This window comes from Nipponia nippon, unplaced genomic scaffold (genome assembly GCF_047370975.1).
Source record: "Nipponia nippon isolate SJK-2023a ecotype South Korea unplaced genomic scaffold, ASM4737097v1 scaffold_13, whole genome shotgun sequence".
Classification (NCBI taxonomy): Eukaryota; Metazoa; Chordata; class Aves; order Pelecaniformes; family Threskiornithidae; genus Nipponia; species Nipponia nippon.
The window spans coordinates 14,971,351-14,990,810 of NW_028262324.1; the positions used below are offsets into that span (position 1 = coordinate 14,971,351).

General features: G+C 53.4%; 1 protein-coding gene across 1 annotated transcript; it reads right to left on the reverse strand.

Moving 5' to 3' along the window:
* Positions 1–1,999: 1,999 nt before the first annotated feature.
* On the reverse strand, positions 2,000–16,526 carry EEF1A2 (eukaryotic translation elongation factor 1 alpha 2). Its single transcript, XM_087750301.1, has 8 exons — positions 16,371–16,526; positions 14,728–14,950; positions 10,800–10,979; positions 9,427–9,723; positions 5,069–5,219; positions 3,390–3,646; positions 3,069–3,303; positions 2,000–2,347 (listed from the first exon to the last, which is right to left on the reverse strand). Exons 2-8 carry the CDS (start codon positions 14,869–14,871, stop codon positions 2,220–2,222), a joined length of 1,392 nt encoding a protein of 463 aa, XP_087606427.1. The 5' UTR covers positions 14,872–14,950; positions 16,371–16,526; the 3' UTR covers positions 2,000–2,219.
* Between the last annotated feature and the right edge of the window lie 2,934 nt (positions 16,527–19,460).

Sequence of the window (19,460 nt, forward strand, 5' to 3'; positions counted from 1 at the left end):
ACCGCACCACTTGTGCATCGCTCCCAGAGCATCTTTCACAGCTCCCCTGGCATATTTCTATGGAAACGTAGCTGTGGGTTTGTTAAACTTGGTTTTGCTTTTAAAATAGCTATAGAGGACCAGGCGCAGACTTTGCATCTGCTCTTCTCTGTCCCTCACCTGACCCCAAGGTTGTCCCCACTCCTGCTGTGCCAGGGACTGGCTTCCACTGGGGACCAGAGAGCTGGAGGTTCCTGCACCACAAAGGAGGGATGTTCCCACAGGAGTTCCTGTTCCTGCTGCTTTTAAGGATGGAGGAAAAACATGCACATGATGATGTTCTCCTTCCTTGCTTGGAAATACCCAGGGAGGGGCACAAGTCTGCTGTTCTGGCTCAAGGACAACATGCCTCAGGAGCTGGGAAATGCAGTAGGAGCTGGAAGATGAGCTTAAAATATCAGTGGGAAAACAGCCTTCTCCTGCAGTCGTGCTGTGCCTGGAGGGATCCCTAGATCCCCTTCCAATTTGTAGCATGCCAAGGACATGGCACTTCATAGACCCCAAATGCTGCAAAGACCTTGGGCATCAAATCAATTTCTATGGAGGAAGCTGGTGGCTGCTGGGGATGTGAGGAGGGACGAGGAGCCTCGGTGGCTCAGTTTTGGGGAAGGTGGCTCAGTGACCTGGTGCATGTCTGTCTGCTGTCAGACCGGTGCATGGGATGGGGACGGTGCTGGGCGAGCAGGCGGCAGTGGCTTCATGCAGCGCGCTCTGTAATTCAGCTTGGTGTCGGCTCCTTGAGGCTCTGCCTGGGGGCACTTAGCGCTGCAGAGCGTCAGATGTTAATTAGGATCATTAAGGGCTCCTGCAACACAAACAGTAATGATGCTTGTGCCTCTGCAGCTCTCCTGGGAAGGACCTCGCATGATGCCATCCTTCACAGACCCCACGCGTGGCGTCTGCTCCTGGCACTGTGGCTCCTCCTAAAAGCCGAGGCATGAGCACAAACAACCTCAGAATGCCGCAGCACGCTGCCAACCCCACCTTCAGCGAGGAAATGTCCCTTGGAAATGTCCCCAGAAGCACCCTCACACCTCCTCCCTCCACCACCCTGTCCCACCGTACCACCTCCCACTGCTCCCCGTGCTCGGTGCTCCCACCCGTTCCCCCTCAAAGCACCCGGCTGTTGCATTTTGGTCAGTCCTAAACACTTGGCAAACACAACCCTTCGGATTGAGACAGCTGACACTGGGTGGAGTGGGGAGAGGCGCAGACCTTGCCCCAGGCTGCAAGTTTGCAATGGGAGTCAAGACACCATCCTGGGTGAAGACCATGAGTTTTGGGGCTTCTTGGGAGTCCCGAGTCCCATCTGGGCTCCAGCACGTGGCTTCAGTCGGGGAGAAATGTTCCTGTCATGTTGTTTGGAAAGGGCTGGAGGATCTGCCATGTGGGAGGCAAAGAAGTGTGTAGACGGAAGGCAGCCTCGGCCACTTCTCCCAAAATGACGGGATATTATAAAGAATAAAAGTGATGCTGCCAGCCTTTCAAGGAGGCATGGGGCATGGTATTTTCTCTCTTTGAATGGCGTAACTTTAGGGGGGTAACTTAAACTTACTTTGCATGGAAAAACATTAGAATAAAGGCATTGATAATTGATATTAGAAGGTTGAGCAGGTTAAGAACAACATCAAAACCTAGGCTGCTGTAAGAGCAGCCCCCGCTTTAGGGTGGGGGAATCAGACCAGACAGCTGCATGGGTCGATGGGCGAGAGCTGGGGAAGGGCCGGGCACTGGATGACACCCTGAATATGGGTGCCAAGCTCTCCTTCTCCCTCCAGATTTTCATCTCAGCCCCGCCTGTGCCCATCCCCACCATCTGCTCTAAGTGGGACTACAGGAAACCCATCAAAACCAGCCCCTCTCAATGACAGACGCACACACAGAGCTCCACACCTTTTGGGTTGGTTGGTTTGTTTTGGGTTTTTTTTTGTTTTTTTGTTTGTTTTTTTTTTCCACTGTGGATGTTGTACCAGTTTTATTGGTAAAATTAACATGAAGCCTCACAAACGCTGGAACATGCTTTTCCTTTTAAAGAATTTCCACTGGACCTTAATGGTGAGCATCCAGTCGTTGACATATAAACTCTTACAAGCTGATGTGCACACATGCGCCCGGGGGAGACGGTGGCAGCGTCCTGGTGTCAGGGATGGTTTCTGCGCAATGCACTGGGAGCCCACAATTCATTTGCCAGCCTTCTGGGCCTTCTGGGCAGACTTGGTGACTTTACCAGCCCCACCGCTTTTCTTCTCCACATTCTTGATGACGCCCACGGCCACGGTCTGCCGCATGTCACGGACAGCGAAGCGGCCTGTGGGGTGGAGAGAGGGGGGACGTGAGTGAAACGCGGCCGCGTTGCCCTCCCTAAAGCTGAGGTCTTCTGGGTGGGTGACGGCAGATCTCCACCCACCACTCGTGGTGCCATGCGTTACCCCTGTCCTTGGAGCAGGTTCCTGCAGGAATGAGCCCCGAGCCACTAACGCTTGCTCTGACCACCAAGCTAGCCTGATGCTCCTCTCTGTTTAAATGGCTATTTATTAAACTTAAATCACATCTGCCCTCTGCAAGCTCCCAGCATTGCTAGAGCTTCCAGAGGTGCAACATCATCCAAGGAAAGCACAGCACTTCCCTGCATTAAAAGGTGTCTTCTGCTGAGCAAACTTCCCTCTTTCTTCTGACCAGTTGTGTTTTAGAGCAGAGATGGGGTAACTGAAAAATATTTCTGCATTCAGAACTATCAGGGTTTAGGAACTTTGAAGGAAAGGCCCTGTTGCTCCCAGACGGAAAAAACAGCCCTGCCTTTGGAAATCCAGCTCAGCAGAAAGCCCATCCCACCCCATCAGCCCTAACAAAGTTCACGCATCAGATTTTTCACCCGCAGCACGTGGGGGAGCAACAAAACATGCTCAGCTCCCTCCCCAGTCTAACTGGTGGGGGATACTGGGAGAGGCTCAGCATGTCTGGTGTGAGCTCTACAATCATAGAGACTTCATGCTCCTCCATAGGAGACCTCAAAAGAGCCATTCCCTTACCAAGGGGTGGGTACTGGGAGAAGCTCTCCACACACATTGGCTTGCCAGGGATCATCTCCACGATGGCTGCATCACCCGATTTCAGGGACTTGGGGTTGTCCTCTAGCTTCTTGCCAGAGCGCCGGTCAATCTTCTCCTTCAGCTCAGCAAACTTACAGGCGATGTGTGCGGTGTGGCAGTCGATGACGGGTGAGTAGCCGGCACTGATCTGGCCGGGGTGGTTCAGGATGATCACCTGGGGGACAGAGCGGTGTCAGAGCAAGGCTGAGAGCCAGTGGATGGTGACAAACCATGCGTGGTGGCACCACCAGCTCTGCTGACCTGAGATGTGAACTGCGCTGCCTCCTGCGGTGGGTCCGACTTGCTGTCCCCGCAGACGTTCCCGCGGCGGATGTCCTTGACGGAGACATTCTTCACGTTGAAGCCAACGTTGTCCCCTGGCAGAGCCTCACTCAGGGCCTCGTGGTGCATCTCCACGGACTTCACCTCAGTGGTAATGTTCACGGGTGCAAAGGTGACCACCATGCCGGGCCGCAGGATGCCGGTCTCTACCCGGCCCACAGGGACTGTGCCAATCCCTGCGGAGACAAGGACAGAGCAGAACAAAATGTAACCTGCTTGGCATATCCCTGGGCCAGAGCCTGGCTGCAGCAAAAGCAAGATATCTCCAGTGGTTTTCACCAAAGACCACATTTACTTCTTCCAAAACAGAAAAAAACAGATTTTAGCTGCAAGATCAACATTAGGGTCTTCAAAAATACCACAAGTCTGTCCTTACTACCCAATGTTTTGTAAAAATGGAGTAACACCAGAATCAGAAAGCCCTGAGCAACCCACATGCCCTGGAAACCCTTCCTTTGCAGCAGCTGCGGCACCTTCTGCATGCAACAACATGCTCCATATCCCTGATGGCCACACCACTAGCATGGGATGAAGCCCAGCTGTGCCAGGGAATGAGGGTGGCTAATTAAATGAAGAAGACATTTTACACCCTGTGTCATCAGGAGACTTTGGGAAAAGTCACCTTTGGAGCCAGGTTAGGAATCATTAAAAGAAATGAGCTTGAAAAGAGGTTGGGGAGGTTGGCTGGACCCATCCGCTCCTCCACGTCCACCCTGCTGCCTCCACCTCCCTCCGTCCCACCGTGTCTCGGCTCTCTAAGGACCTGCCTAATGGTAAAACCATATCTCTTGCCCCCAGCTGAGCTAGGGGAGGACACAGACCTGCTCACCACCTTTCACCTCCATTGCAAACAAAAGACTGCTTTAAAAACCCTGCTAAAACCCATGTTCAATCCCTGCCTGGTTTCTGCAGTGCCCACATCCTTGGAAAAGTGTGGAAAAGGGCTGGAAACGTCTGTGCCTGCCTGATCTGACAGCCGGGGAGTCAGGGCTGCCCACTGCTGCCAGCAGGTCAGAGAGCTCATGGGGTATTTATAGCTCAGAAAAGTGTCCCCATCACCGCTCCAGAGGGAAAGGGAGATGTGAGCTGACTGACGCGCTCCCTACATGGCTGGCGCCGTGGTCCAGCTCAGCAGACGGAGGTGCCAGTGATGGACACCAGCATTTGGGAAGCACGGGCAGAGCGCGTCCAAGCCACCGCGCACCAGGCTCACCGGTGGCCCTCCCTGCTGGCCTTGTCCCTCATCTGGGCCCCAGCACGTTTTTGCTGCCTCCGTCTTGCCCTGCCAGCCGCGACCTCTGGGACACCCAATTTGCAGCCGTTTTGGCATCCTGTGTTCCCTAAGGATTGCTCACAAACCTGCTGCTCCTCTCCGGTGCGTGGGCACCTTTGGGCATGTCACCCTCCAACCTCAGACAGCTCACTCGTAAACGGGGTCTTTGCCCTGGAGCTAACACCCTTCTCCCCAACCTTATCTCAAGTTTAAGTCCAATCCTTCTAGTTTCCCAATACATGGAAATATCATTCCCAAATTCCCATGGAACGAAGACTCTGGTTAAAGCAGAGGGAAGAGGGACTGTGGCAAGGCTTTTGCTCACCTCCAATCTTGTAGACGTCCTGGAGGGGCAGGCGCAGGGGTTTATCTGTGGGGCGGGTCGGGGGCAGGATGGTGTCCAGGGCCTCCAAGAGGGACACCCCGCTGGCATTGCCTTCCTTGCGCTCCACCTTCCAGCCTTTGAACCAAGGCATCTGGAAACAGAGCAGCAACAACATGCACTGAGTGTGCCCATCCTCAGCATCCAGAGGTGATCCCAGAGAGATGTCCCACCAGGAAAACCTTCACGGAGTCAGTTCAATCATGTCCTGGCTTTACCTGGGGACTGGGGAGCTCTTTTCACTCCACCAGCCCTGCAGGCTTATCTGCGCCCCCTTGCTCAATCTCCCTCTCTCCTGGAAACATGCAAAACATCCATTAACAGGAGAAAAAGGATGGAAGTGCTTAAATCCAGCAAACTCACAGTCCCCATTCCCAACACCAACCTGGGGATGTTGCCTTCCCATGCCAGCTGCCTGGATCCTGCCCTCCAGCAACGATGGCACAGGGACCACAGGGTCTCCAGCCAAGTCCCAGCTACCAAGCGCCCAGCCTTCACTCCTGGGAACTGAATTTCTTCCAGGCGAGCCCCAGACAGACCTTCCTCTCCGCTTGCTCCTGCTATCACCCCCCCAGGGTTTGGTTTTTAAACCCTGGCTTGGGAGGATGCTGGAAACCTGGTGCTTGCACTAGGGCTGCCGAGAGGCAGGATCATTTTTCACAGATGCTCTCGGCTCCTGCCCTAAATTGGACCCTTGAAGCTAAAATTGGCCAGAAAAGAGGCAGAGAGGTAGGGAAATATGCTCAGCAGAGACCATGGTTTGATGCAGGGAACCATAGTGCTTTCTTGGGGTGATGTTGCACATCTGGAAGCTGTAGCAATGCCTGGGGCTTGCTAGCAACAAAAATTCAGTCCTGGGTCTGAAACAACCTTGATAGAACAAACAGAGATCAGAGCCTGCAAGGCCGTTCCCCCTTCCTCTGCACAGAGAGGTTTAGACAATGTTTTCCCACTCAGGTGGGAAATGCCCGTGTGCCCCAGCTCCATCGCATACGTTATGGATGTGGCGTTTCCCTTAGGCACCAACATCAGTGGCACAGTGCATTGGGTATGGGGCTGAGGCTAGGGGTGAAACGGGACCCCCCAAAGTGCCCCTGGTTTCACAGCCATCCCTGGAGGACACGGCTATGCCAAGGCTGGTTTCCCATCCTGCAGTCTGCACCATTTTCAGGAAGGAGTGATGGGAAGAGCTGGGTCCAGCTGGGGAATTCAGCTTGCATCGAACGTGTTCAGGTCAGCCTCCCTCAAGGGTCACGTCTGACACCAATTGCCCTCCTTGGTGACAGTGGCAGGAGGAGCCTGGGGACACTTTTGCAGAGGGATCCTTCCCAGGGCACTGCGGCTATTGCCACGCAGCCGGCCCCAGCAACCATGCTAACAGCTCAGCAAAAGGATAAATCCATCCAGCCGGTGCCGGAGCCGCATGTGATGCGCAGGATGACTCAGACCTTCCCCCCAGCCTGCTGTCGCACAGCCCGAAACGCTGGGCAGGCGCCCATGCGAGCAGCTGCCCCGGCAGCCGCCTGCCCACGGGCTCTGCTCCGGAGGGTGACAGCCACCCGCATGCCCGCAGCTCCCGTCCCTCTGCCCCTGCACGGCTTGGGGACATGGAGAAATGGCAACCTCTGCGCTGTGACCCCTGGCTGTCAGAGCCATCCTTTTTCCTTTCGATGCTTTACCCAGAAAACTTCGGACATCCCAAGAATCAGATAAAGACACACTTTGACACCTTCAGAGACCAAATTCACTCTGAGAAACCTCAGCATGGCCCCAGGGTGAGATGCATATGCAAAACCTGGTTTGTGCTGCCTCCTAGAGCCACCCAAATAAAACCTCTCTTATGTATTCCCCAAATCTGCTTCCCAAAGAGCAATTCCTATTCTACCACTCCTATGGCAAAAGCAGGATCTGACCAAACCCCGCAGCCAGACAGGCTAAACTGCAGGCTCAACCCCCCACAAATAACAGCTGAGCTCCAACTTTTTTGCACCCCAAGTGCATTTTATGGAACAGTCACCTTTCTCTGATTTTACCCAGCCCGTGAGCATCCCAACACACCCCGCACTCCCCAACAGTGAGGCTGCAGCTGCCAGCCACCACGTTCCCTTGCACCCCAGACTGGGTGTGTTTGGGTTGCAGCATCCCACGGGGTGAAAGTCTCCCAAACCACATCAAATGGCCCCGTTCTGTCGGCTGCAGCAAGAGAAAGCTGGCTTCACATAAAACCCCATTTGTCAAAAGGTCTCAAATGTCAAACTTTGATGCAAGTGCAGTCCTGCCGTCATTTTTTGCAGTTGGCCTGGGGCTGCTGTGCAACAGGGACACGGGCTGGAGTCTTCCACGCAGAGCTGGCTCCAGCCTGACGTACCACCGCATCTCCCCTCGCCTGGAGGTGACAGGAGCTGCAGGGACGTCACAGCTCTAATCCCCACTTTCTGATAAGTCCCCCGACAGACAGACAAGACACTTGACTGCCTTGTGCTTTAGTGAAACCCCGCCAGAAATTGTGAGTGAAAAAAATCCGAGCTCTTTCGGGCGAGGAATGAGAGGAGAGATATCTACATTGGCTTCCTGCTCAAGCTTTCCTAGATGGGGTGCAATATGGGAAAGAGGAGTCTGTCCCAAGCTGGTGTCCTGGCAAAGGCAGGATGGGGACTTCCTGGGGACCACAGCATGGGGAGGACCCTGCACCCTCTCTAGCAAAGCCCGTGCTGGTCCAGCCCTCTTGCCAGGCTTTCTTCCCAATTCCCCAGCTGAGGCAGCTCCTGGGAACCCACCCTGGAGCCAGCTGCCTCCTTACAGCAAAGGGGCGAGTTATTTTGGCCCCTGCCTTCTCTTGGGCAGCGCATCACATTCAGAACATGCTCTGAGACCCGTCTGGTGGAAGGGGGTCATCAAGGCCCGTCCTGCTCCATGCCTCCCCTCTGCAGCCTATTAATAGGAGAATTGTTCAGGATCATCTTCCCAGCCCAGCAGCTGCTGACATTTGGGGCCTGTCTGATTTGAGGCACCCAGGAACTATGCAGCTGGGTTTGGCATGGCCACGGCTGACCTTTAGCCCAGCTCTGCTCCACAGGGGACAGGAATCTCCCAAGCACCCCCAAAATTCCTTCCTTCCAAGCCAGCCCCAAGTGAGCTGCCTTTCCCGTGCAAGGCTGTGAGCTGCATTCCATGATGGTGTGAGCTTGCATTGCAGCACTCTTCTCACTGAGGCTTGCAATCCTTGACCTCCCTCAGTTGCTGCCATACTCGTATGTTGCCTCCCTCGTCATAGAGCCCTGACCCATAATCCACAGGCGAAGTCCTAAAGCCCCCTGAAGCATCAAATTTCCCATTGGTTTCACAAGGGATGGCTGGGGGTTTCTGGTCTGAGCAACTTGCTCAAGGTCACCCAGAAGCCAGCAGGAGACCTTCCTCTGGCCAGAACTCTCCAGCTGATAATTTCTTTAGAAGTCTAAAGCTCGGGTAGCTTTTTCTCAAAAAAAAAACAGTGTCAGAGCAACAACTGCTACTGGCAGCCTGCCAGCCAAGAAGCCCCCATCCTTCTTCAAGCTCTTCTTTCTCCCTTGCTGTCATATGAAATAATGGCAAGGGCCAACCCAGAACACCTTGCCTTTGCGTCCGCACTATCCCCATCACTGATGCACAGGAGAGATCTTGTAAAAATCAACTGGAGAAAGACCAATCCCAAATGGATGCTCTAGGAAACCATGGTTTCTAGGAAACCTGGTACCTTTCCAAGTAAGCAAAAGTCACCTTAAGAAGTCAGATCCCAGCACTGGAACTGGAGGTGTGGCTGTCACAGTGGCATACGGCACAGATGGGAAACAGCACCCGATACCCAACATGTGGGAGCCCAGCTGCGTGGCGGGAGCCATTACAAGCCTGTGGCCACATCGTGTTATTTCCCTCAGAAAACAATGCCCTAAAAACACACAACATTCCTGCTGAGAGTGACAATTGCTGCGGATGGCTCTAATGTCACCATGGATCTGATGATGCAAAACCTTCAAATCACATCCCAGGAGCAAAGCTATCATCTCTTGAAGATGCTCATGTTTAGCCACTGGGGTGTCTGGCCGTGGTACAGCAATGAGCATGCCCACGAACAGTGCACCCATTCATCCTGGCTCAGTGCAATCAGAGCTACGTGACAAACACATCTATGCTGGCAGCGCAAGCCATTACACACAACGGGTGCATGAAACATGCCTGTGGTTTTCAGAGCACGGAGCTCAGCTTCAGACTGGATCAGGATAGTCAGGATGGGGGGAAAAGTCTAACACAATGCACACACTTACATTGGGAGAGGGCTCCAACATGTTGTCTCCATGCCAGCCCGAGATGGGCACAAAGGGAACTGTGGCTGGGTTGTAGCCGATCTTCTTGATGTAGGCGCTGACCTCCTTGACGATCTCATCGTAGCGTTTCTCGCTGTACGGGGGCTCTGTGGAATCCATCTTGTTGATGCCCACAATGAGCTGCTTCACCCCCAGGGTGTAAGCCAGCAGGGCATGCTCACGAGTCTGCCCATTCTTGGAGATACCGGCTTCAAATTCACCGACACCGGCAGCAACGATCAGGACGGCGCAGTCAGCCTGGGAGGAGAGAGCTAATGAATTGCTTCTGTCCCCAGAGGGCACTGGTCCTGGTGACACCCCTGAGAGCTTTGAGTAAGTCCCAGATGAATGCTACTCATGGCTTGGACAGACTCCCTGCCAGTTGCTACGCATAACCCTGCTGATCTACCTCAAAACTGACCTAACTGTGTTATTTCAGACTTGCCAACTGTGTGTGGTTTTGCAACATGGGTTGGAAACCAGGGTGGGTCCCTCCAGGTTGCATGACTCTAACCAGGACCATTCTGATCATCCAGGGATGCACAGCCAAGGCATTATCTAAACCCCCCTACTGAAGTCTTGCAAATAATCTCCCCGGGTGATGGATGAGACTACAGCCACGCAAACCCTATTCCCTGGCTTACTTTTGTACCCAGAGCCCACTGCAGAAGCTGCCTGGGTTTGACGGAAAGCCATGCTCGGCCCAACTGGCATCACAATGGGAATCTCACCAGGCATGCAGCGAGGCTCATCCAGCACTCATCAACCACAGTGAGATGCAGGAATGTCCTGCAGTGTGATGAGGGAAAACCGCCCTACCCTGGAAGGGCAGACCATGGAGTTTGGCAATGTGATGGGACAAAGACAGCTATTTCGAGAAAAAGGAAGGAGAAAAGACCCATGAAGTCTCCTTTAGCCAATAAAACCTAAGTGATTGTTGGAAGTTTCTTGTATACCTGAGTTGGCTGAGTCTAAAATAATGTGGGAGACACCCTCACACAAAAGCCTATAGGTCACAGCATCCCACCTCCCAGAGAGGCCATATTCATCCCCACCTCCTCCAAGTATGGGAAACGGGGTGGAGAAACCACCTCTCTGTGCCCAAGGAGGCCCTTTCTCCCAGACGTCCAGGGAGGTGCAGGACCATGGTGAGCTGGGTCCCCCGGTGCTACCCAGCCTCTTGCATGGACCCTGCTCAACGCCAGTTGACGTCTGCTGTCTCAACTACCCACCTCCAAAAGCACTCCAACAGCACCTGCATGACCCTGGGCTTATCAGCAAGCCTCAGCCTCCCACCTTTGGCAGCCTCCCACCCCTTGGCCACCATTTCTCACCTGGGAGGTCCCGGTGATCATGTTCTTGATGAAGTCCCTGTGGCCGGGTGCATCAATGATGGTGATGTAGTACTTGGTAGTCTCAAACTTCCACAGCGAGATGTCAATGGTGATGCCACGCTCACGCTCGGCCTTCAGCTTGTCCAGCACCCAGGCGTATTTGAAGGACCCCTTCCCCATCTGGCCAAGACAAAGGCAAGAGCCAGTGAGAAACCCAACCCCACAGCACTGGTGCCAGCAACCCACTCTCCAGAGCACAGCCCAAGCTCACATAGGCAGAGGGTCGTGTTGCAGACATTGAATGCAAAATTCCCTAAACCCAATGGCAATGATCTCTTTACTAATAAATACAGGTGCAAGCAGATATTGCTCTCAATGCATTCCTCAACAGGATGCGGAGAGGCTGGAAGATGAGCTGTGAAGTGAATTTGTGAGTGGATGGGGAGAAGCTGGAGCCAGTCACTCATGAGGTCTCCTCCATGAAATGCCGTGGTCCTGCACTGCTGCTGGGAAATCTTGGTGCTACAGAATTACAGCAATGGTGGAAAGCTTCTTATTGTTGCATTTTAATCTATTAACTGAAGGAAGGGCATTGCTGTATGAGCGAGCCCATAACTGACAGGGGTGTAGGAGGGGAATGGGTTAAAAGAAAATGAAATGCGAGATGGTTGCTATGAGCAGAATAGAAACATGATTGATTTTTGCCAGAGAGTGTGCGAATTCACACGAAAAGCTACTGTGAGCTGCAGCCAGACCAACTGTTGTTGCCAAATGGCCAAAATCTCAGCCAACATTGTAACGCATAAAATCATGCTAGGTGTGATTAGCTGCGGCAAGTCTCTCTGCCCTGTGATAAAGCACATTCCTTGGTAAAACCACGATGGCACTTCTGAACCATTTTCTCCTTTGGGTCGGTGTCCTTTGACATCATGCCATCAGGGAAAGCCGGACTTTCCCCCCAGCACAGAGGCGGTGCTCCCAGTCTGAGCTGGGATCCTACCAACGTGGAGATGGGGCAGGACAAGACCACCCCTTGCTGACCACACTGTGTGCCAGGGCAGGCTGGGGAGCCCGGCCGAAGCAAAGGGTTAATGGGCATTGATCATCAGCTCTTGGCCTCAGATGCAAGGTTTTTTTTAAGACGGAAGATGGAATTTAGGTCATTTATGGATGATTTAATGGGCTCTGACCACTGTTCAAGGACAGAGCTGTGATACTCCACTCCCATCCATCCATCCCGGTGTTCTCTGCAACTGCGGTTTCTTCTGGAGTATCAATGCGTAAAATTCATTGTGGCCAATTATAAATCACTGGTCCAGAGGGAAGCGCTTCCTGATCGCAGGCAGCGAACGCTTCAGTGATGGTCCTCGCCAAGAAGGCTAACGCAGCATCACGTCTGAACCTGCCCTGCCCACGCCGTGCCCGGGGGTCTGGTCTGCCCAGGGCTCCCGCACTCCAGCCCCGGGCAGCACAAGGAATTAACGGTGCCGGCCCATTTATGTAACAGCTGGGTGCTGCGATGACTTTGCAGCTTGCTCTGAAGGATTACTGGCAAAATCCTAAAGCCAGGGGCAAGCCTCCCCCTCCTCAGAGGGGACACCAGGTCGAAAGGGTGATGCTCCATCCCCGCCGGGCAGCTGGGAGCTCTCACGCCTGCAGGAAGGGCAGGCTGGGGGGTGGAAAAATCCAGAATCCAGTCTCTGCTCCTAAGCATCCTCCTGGCATCGGGCTTAGTGAGGGGACAGAGCAGGAACTTGGAGGTTAACCCTTTGCAGCATGCACATGGAACCCCTCTCTTGCCAGGGGAAAAGGGAGGGGGTTGTTCGAGTGTGTTCATTTACTGCTGTCAATGGCAGCGATACACCGAGGAACAGCGCATTTTGTGCAATGCATTAATAACGGGTAGCTCTCGGGCAGGAGCTCAGTCAGCACATCCCACAGCCTTTCACCCATCGGCAGCCTATTCCTTCACTTCTGGATGGGGAAACTGAGGCACGGAGCAGACCCCTGGCTCTCCACTGGGGCAGGGTGGGAACCAACACCTTCTTGCAGGCACCTGCAACCACGCACACAAGCAGCTGGTCATCTCGTGAGAAACCCCCCCAGAACTTGGCATCGTATGTAACTTGAAGACAAATGAGATCCTTTATTTAGTGAACAGTCTCCCTCCTTTCACGGGGTATATTCAGTTACCCCAAGCTGTTGTTGAAAGAAAGAAAAAAAAAAACAAACAAAAAACCAAAAAAACAGGGTATTATCTAGCTTTGCACAATACCTTCCCTGTTCAGTGCCAGAACCAGCCTGATTTTCCTTGATCGAGGGACAGTTTTCTATTTGGAGACCACAAATGATTTTTTTTTTTTTTTTAAATAGAACAACTTTTCTTTCGGGGATACTGTTACCTTTGCCCCCGAGTCAAAAAGAAAAAAATAATCCTTTCTCTTTTCTCTTAAAAAAAAAAAAATCAGACCCTAGGTTTTTTGTTGGCTTTTTGGGTGCATGCAGGCCTCCATTTCCTGCGAATGCCACCTAATGGAAGAAAACCCTTCCCCAGCCCTGCATCAGAAAATGGAGTCTGTAAGCTCAGTCAATAGGCTATTAATAGCAGCTTCCAGTCCCCGCGTATTCTGGCAAGTCAGTGAAAGTGTCTGTTCAATTAAAATAGCCGCAATCACATCTACAATAACCTAATCACGCCGTATCCGATCTGTAGGTAAAGGGGGGAAATACATAGAGGGATATCAGCGATCATTTTAAACCAGGGGGAGAGATGATTTGGTATGAAAGGCTGGGGAAAAGGGCTGAGAGTGAGGCAGGAAAATGGGTGGTTTGCTCGGATGCTATCGGCAAATTCAAATGATTAAGACAGACAGACAGCAAAACATCTAATCAAGAGTGGCAGCTCTGTAAACTTTGTGGGGTTTTTGGGTTTTTTTTTTTTTTTTTCATTGAAATGTGGGACCTGATCCAGGAAAAAAAAAAAATAATCGAGGGATATCTGCATTAAAGATTCCTGGAATGATGACGACAAGTCATCTTCCGAGAGGCCAGATCTGCCCTATCAATAACACAGCCAGGCTTTTCCTGGCTCACCCACCTCTCTAGAATTTACCATCATTAATTTCTGAGAGCTTCCAATTCACATTTTTCTCCCCAAGACCATTTCTTCCTATTTAATCTCTGTGTTTGCCACATTATAGGTATTGGGTGGTGCTTTACTGTGTGACAGCCTGCTAAATGCATACACTATTATAATGGTGACATTTATAGCAATATAAGAGCTAAACAAAAGGATTTAACTTCAATGCTCATACTTCATGCCAGCTTTTCTATATTAAAGGCTACCAATCAAGCTACACATCAGGCCATATGCTTGAGAAAAATGAGAATGGGGTTTTTAACAAACTGGATCAAACGAGTGGTCCAGCTGATGCTGCACCTTGTCCCCAGCGGGCACTGGAAGCAGGTGCTTCAGAGTGAAATTCAGCGAGTCCTGCACTAGGCAGTGAGAGATTATCAGGTTTTCCTCCTCATGCACAATATTTAGAAGGAATTTCATGCCCTGAAGCACCACGGCTTGTGGTTCTTCCAGAATCCTGGCGATTGCCGCCGGTTCCCTAACCCATCTTGCAGACCTCGCCGTGCCCCTGCCCTCATTAGCAGCCTGCAGCAGGGAGTCCCCCAGCTCCAGAGAAGAGGGTGGCGAGCGCCCAGATGGCCTATTTTCCCAAGGCCAGAGAAGTCGGGAAGACCCAAGGGTGCAGAGGGAAAAAAATACATGGGAACAAAGGGAGAAAGAGAAGGTACGAGAAGGGCAGCACCAGGAAAAGGGGAATATTACCCGTGGGACACTTGTGGGGCATCAGTGTGGAGCATCCCTGCGGGTGGGAGTGTGGGGTGGGGGCACGCTGAGGGACGGGCTCCTCACCTCGGCAGCCTCCTTCTCAAATTTCTCAATGGTCCTTTTGTCAATGCCCCCGCATTTGTAGATGAGGTGCCCGGTGGTGGTGGATTTCCCAGAGTCCACATGCCCAATGACGACGATGTTGATATGCGTCTTCTCCTTCCCCATGGTGGTGGGCTACACGGGGCTGGCCGGGGCGGGTGGCGGCGGGGAGGGCTGTGGGAACGCAGCTGCGTTTTTGGGGAGGCTGCGGGGGAAGAGGCAGGCGCGTCAAAAGACTCCCCGTGACAGCACCCTCCCAGCCCATCAGGGATGGCTCTGCTCTCCTCCCCTCGCCCCACCTTCCCGCTGGACCACGCGTCCCATCCCAGCCGGGGGTGCCCAGCCTCGTCTGGCAGGTCTGCCCGCACTGGGACGGAGCCAGCCCGCCCCCGGAGGTGGCCAGCTGGGCTATTTCTGGCTGCCACGTACAGCCTCCAAGTCTCAGCAAGATACCATGTTTTTCGGCGCCTTGCCCTCCACCGCACTCCTGGAGACCCCCAGTTCCCAGGGCTACGTCATCAGTGCCTCGAAGGTGCCCTTCCTCCCTAGAAAACCTTCCTCGGGCTCAGAGCTGCTACTGCTGCCTTCTCGGTCTTTCCAAACCTGAGGGCATCTCCTCCATGTCGTGGGTGCCCTGGGAGGAGCTGTGGGTGCCCGTCCCTGCAGGCTGCCCTCGCCGCTCCCAAGCCGCGCACAGTTCGGGTGACAACATGGTGTCCGCAAAATGGGACGGACAAAAATAGCCCTCGCTGGCTCCCCCAAGCAGGGCTGCAAATAGCGGGGCTGCCGAAAGCTCGGCGGCATGGGCTGAGCCTGCGGTGGGGGAGTTTATTATATTTTGCTGCCATGAATCTGGATGAAACAGAGGGAGGAGGCTAAAAACGCAAATCGATATATCCGGGGAGCTGTTCTGGCATCTCCCAGCGTTACCATGGCTCTGCAGCTGCTACACAAACCCGGCACAATTAGGAGCTTTAATTTGACGTCTAATAAAATCCAATTTTACGAATCTGCCCATAAAAGTAAAGGGGGTCAGGAGGAGTTTGCTGCTCTAACAGCGATTCAGTCATGCGGGCAATAATATCCCCTGCCAGAAGCCTCCCTGGGCAGCAGGAGCCCTGGCTGCCCTGTCCCTCCCCTGCCCTTGAACAGCTCCGGCCCGGATCTGGCCATTTTGCAGCTCCGCCGCGGTGCCCGGTCCCCGGCAGCGCCCAGCCCCGGGTGCGGGTCCCTCTCCCCCACACGCACCCCCAGCACCGGGGTGGGAGACGCGGGGCCGCTCGGGGAACCGGGGATTTATTTTATTGTTATTATTGTTATTCCCCCCCGGGAGCTAAACGCTGCGGGGGGAGCGGGTTATTTCCCACCTGCGGGAAGAGGCACCTGCGGGATGAAGGAATGGCCCAGCCCCATCCTCTCCCTCCCTACTCAGGGGTACCCCCCACCCCGGGGGCCGGCAGCACCAGCAGCACCCCACGCACACACAGCACATGGGAGTGGGGGGAAATGCACTGAACCCCTGGGGCAGGACCCCCCCCCCCCCCCGCTCCCCTACCAAAGCCCGCTCCCCCCCGCTGCGGAGCGGCCCGGTCCCGGCGCGGCCCGGGGGGACCCGGAGCTCTTACCGGAGCGGCGGTCGGGGCGGCAGAGGCTGCCAGCTTGGGCTCCGGCGGCTTTATCTCCCCGGGAGGGGCCCACCTATTGACGGCGGCAGCGCAATGCAGCGACCCCCCCGCACTACGGCAATGCGGTACCGGGCGGGGGAGGAGGAGGAGGCGCGCCGGGGGGAGGAGGAGGAGGAGGAGAAGGAGAAGGAGAAGGAGGAGGAGGAGGAGGAGGAGGAGGAGGAGGAGGGAGCAGGACGAGGCGGGAGGGGGGAGAGAGACGGGGGACGGGGATGGGAGGGAGGGAAGGTGGAAGGATGGGAGAAATGGAGGGGTGGAAGATGGAGGGATGGGAAGGAGGTGGAAGGGTGGGTGATAAAGGGATGGGGGGAAGATGGAGGGATGGGAGAAATGGAGGGAGGGGAGAAATGGAGAGGTGGGGGAGAGATGGAGGGGTGGAAGATGGAGGGACGGGAAGATGGAAGGATGGAAGGCAGAGGTCGGAGGGAGACAGCAGGATGGAAGATAGAGGGATGGGAGCAAGGTGGAGGGATAAAAGATGGAGAGACAGAAGAGATGTAGGGATGGAAGATGAAGGCAGGAGAGGGAGAAGGAGGGACTGGGGAGAAGGCGAGACTGGAGATAGAGGGATGGGAGGAAGATGGAGGGATAGAATGAGACAGAAGGAAGGGCTTTTTGGAAGAGAGGGGAAATGATGGAAATCCTGGTCCAGGGGGAGTGGGGTAGATGGAGGCCAAGTGGGGCTTGGACTCCCATGGGTCCCCCTTGGCAGCCTGGGGGTGAAGGGACAGGGCGGGCATTGGACAGGGGCCCAGGGCCACCAAGTACCACAGCCCTTGCTCTGCTCCCAGTGGGGCCAGTGGTGCAGAAGGGCTGGTTTCCCACACGTGCTGGGAGGAGAAGGGTCCCTGCACGGCACACGGGGCAAACGTGTCCCTGGGCAGAGCCCCGCAGGCACTGACCCACATTTCTGCCTCGGTGGAGACGCATTAGCCCAGGAGCAAACAGCAAAGCAAGGGACAAATAGAGCAAAACAGATTTCTGCACCTCCAACATGTATGTTGGCTGCTCAAGAATCTGTGGTTGATTAACATCATCTCATTTAATGGGAGATGGGGTTCAAGTCCTAGGAGGGCAAGGAAACCATAAGTAATCTCCTTCAGTAATACCATGAAACTTTCTTTGCATAAAAAAAATAACATGTAGTGGTCAGAATATTTATACCTGTGTCAGCTGTGCAATTGCAGGGCTAATGCAAAATTTTCTGTGTCCCAAAGCCAAATATAGGCCAAAAGAAAGCTAATTTTGAATTAAGCTATGTAATAGTCCAGGCCAATTTTATGGCCCACACCATCCTTCCAGTGAATTTAACAGCTAAATCAGGTCCTCTTAGGTACTCTTAGGAAGGTACTCTTACCTTCATGCTCTAAGGGTTAAAAACTTATACATCATGTAGATTAAAATGTCACTAACCTCTCATTAATGCTTAAAGGGAGACTATTTTTTTATGAATGTTATAGTTCATTGGTATTTTCTTAGAAATATGATAGGAAAGATATCTTTTACTTTTATGCAGCATTCCTTGCGCAACACAAAATGCACTGAGTGCCAGGAAAAATAAAAAGAAACTTCCAAGAGGAAGGCTCTAAGACAGCATTTAAAGAGATTGACCCAGCCTTGTTTTGTAGTGTTACCCCAGGTCTGGATGTGCCGGGGATAGACAACAAGTGCGATAACGCGTAGGAGGGACGGGTACATAAATCCCTTATTCTTCCTACCCATATTTTAGTGCTTTGCCAAGAAATAATCTCCCCTTTTTAAACATGGGCTGCAGGCAGCCTGGGAACTGCCCTCAGCGGGGCAGAGGCTGCGTTTGCTAATCAAGACTTCAGCCTTTGCGGAGATGGAGTAAATCCCAGGTCCCTCTGCCGCTTGGGTCAGGCGAGTGTGTGATGGAGCTCTCCTCTCTCCGTTCCTTCTCCAGGAAAGAGAATTTGAATTTTCACCCCTTTTCCCAGGCAGGGAAAAAAAAACCAACAAACGGGCAGTGCACTGTGCTTTACTTCTACAATGAAACAGAGGCTGACAGCCCGTGGGACTATAAATAGTATGGGACACGAGTAAGAGAGAGGGCTGTCAGACCTGGCTAATCCCGGCTCGGTTAAGCCACCTTACGCCCGGCCTCCAAGAAGCTTAAAGCCACAGCGGTGTGCCCAGGTCTGGCCGGTGCCCGGAGAAAAGGGTTTCATTGAACACCTGCGGTCCCTGTGGACCATCAAACTCGATTGTCACGCCCCAGTGGAACCATTTTCCCTCCTGGAAAACAGTGGCAATCTGTCCTTAAATGTTCAGCTATGTAAAATAAAAGAGACCTGAGCAGGCAAAATCCGGGGGCGGCTGAAGTTTAGCGCCTCGTCTCCATCCATCTGGCTTCAGATTCAGGTCCCAGCTGAAACAATTCCTGTACATCCTATTTAGGCTTGATTCATCCCCCCTGCAAAAAAACATCACCAAATTATTTGGGATCACTCAAGAAAATGGAGACCCCCCCAAAGGGAAGGGCAGGCTGCACACACGCATGGCAGGTGCCTATTACCCCTTTCCTCATCACCTCAACCCCTTCCAGCCCCACAGCCCCTGGGTGAGGATCTGATGCTTTAAGTTGTGCTAAAATTCCCATTTGCCCAAACGTAATAATTGAGATTTTTTTTTTTTCCGAAGGAGGCCCCGCACGGTGTGACTGGGAGAGTGAATAATCCGCAGTGCCGGTAATTTGTATGTATCTGGGATGCAAACACCCCAGGCTGCCTGCCTGAATTTGCCTTCGCGCTGGGGGTGTTTCTTCCCGTGAGTAACGCGTTCAGCTAACTGAGCGCTTGTGGTTTTGTCTCTATAAAATGCATCAGGTCTCCTTTGAAGGCGGGGGTTTAGGCAGAGCAGACAGCAGCCACAAGGGATGCCTGCCCTGATGTCGCTCCAGACGCCCTGCTCTGGCCGGGGAAAAGTCAGGGCTGGACACAGGAATGGCTATAAATCGCTATTTTCTTCCTTCTTCTCATACAAAGCAATAGAGGTATTTTCCCTGAAAGG

Excerpts from the sequence above, each read along its gene's own strand:
- EEF1A2 (XM_087750301.1), bottom strand. The coding sequence starts at position 14,871 with ATGGGGAAGGAGAAGACGCATATCAACATCGTCGTCATTGGGCATGTG. Across the intron at positions 5,220-9,426 it reads TGTTGGAGCCCTCTCCCAAT|ATGCCTTGGTTCAAAGGCTG; the intron begins GTAAGTGTGTGC and ends CTCTGTTTCCAG. Across the intron at positions 3,647-5,068 it reads GGACGTCTACAAGATTGGAG|GGATTGGCACAGTCCCTGTG; the intron begins GTGAGCAAAAGC and ends TTGTCTCCGCAG.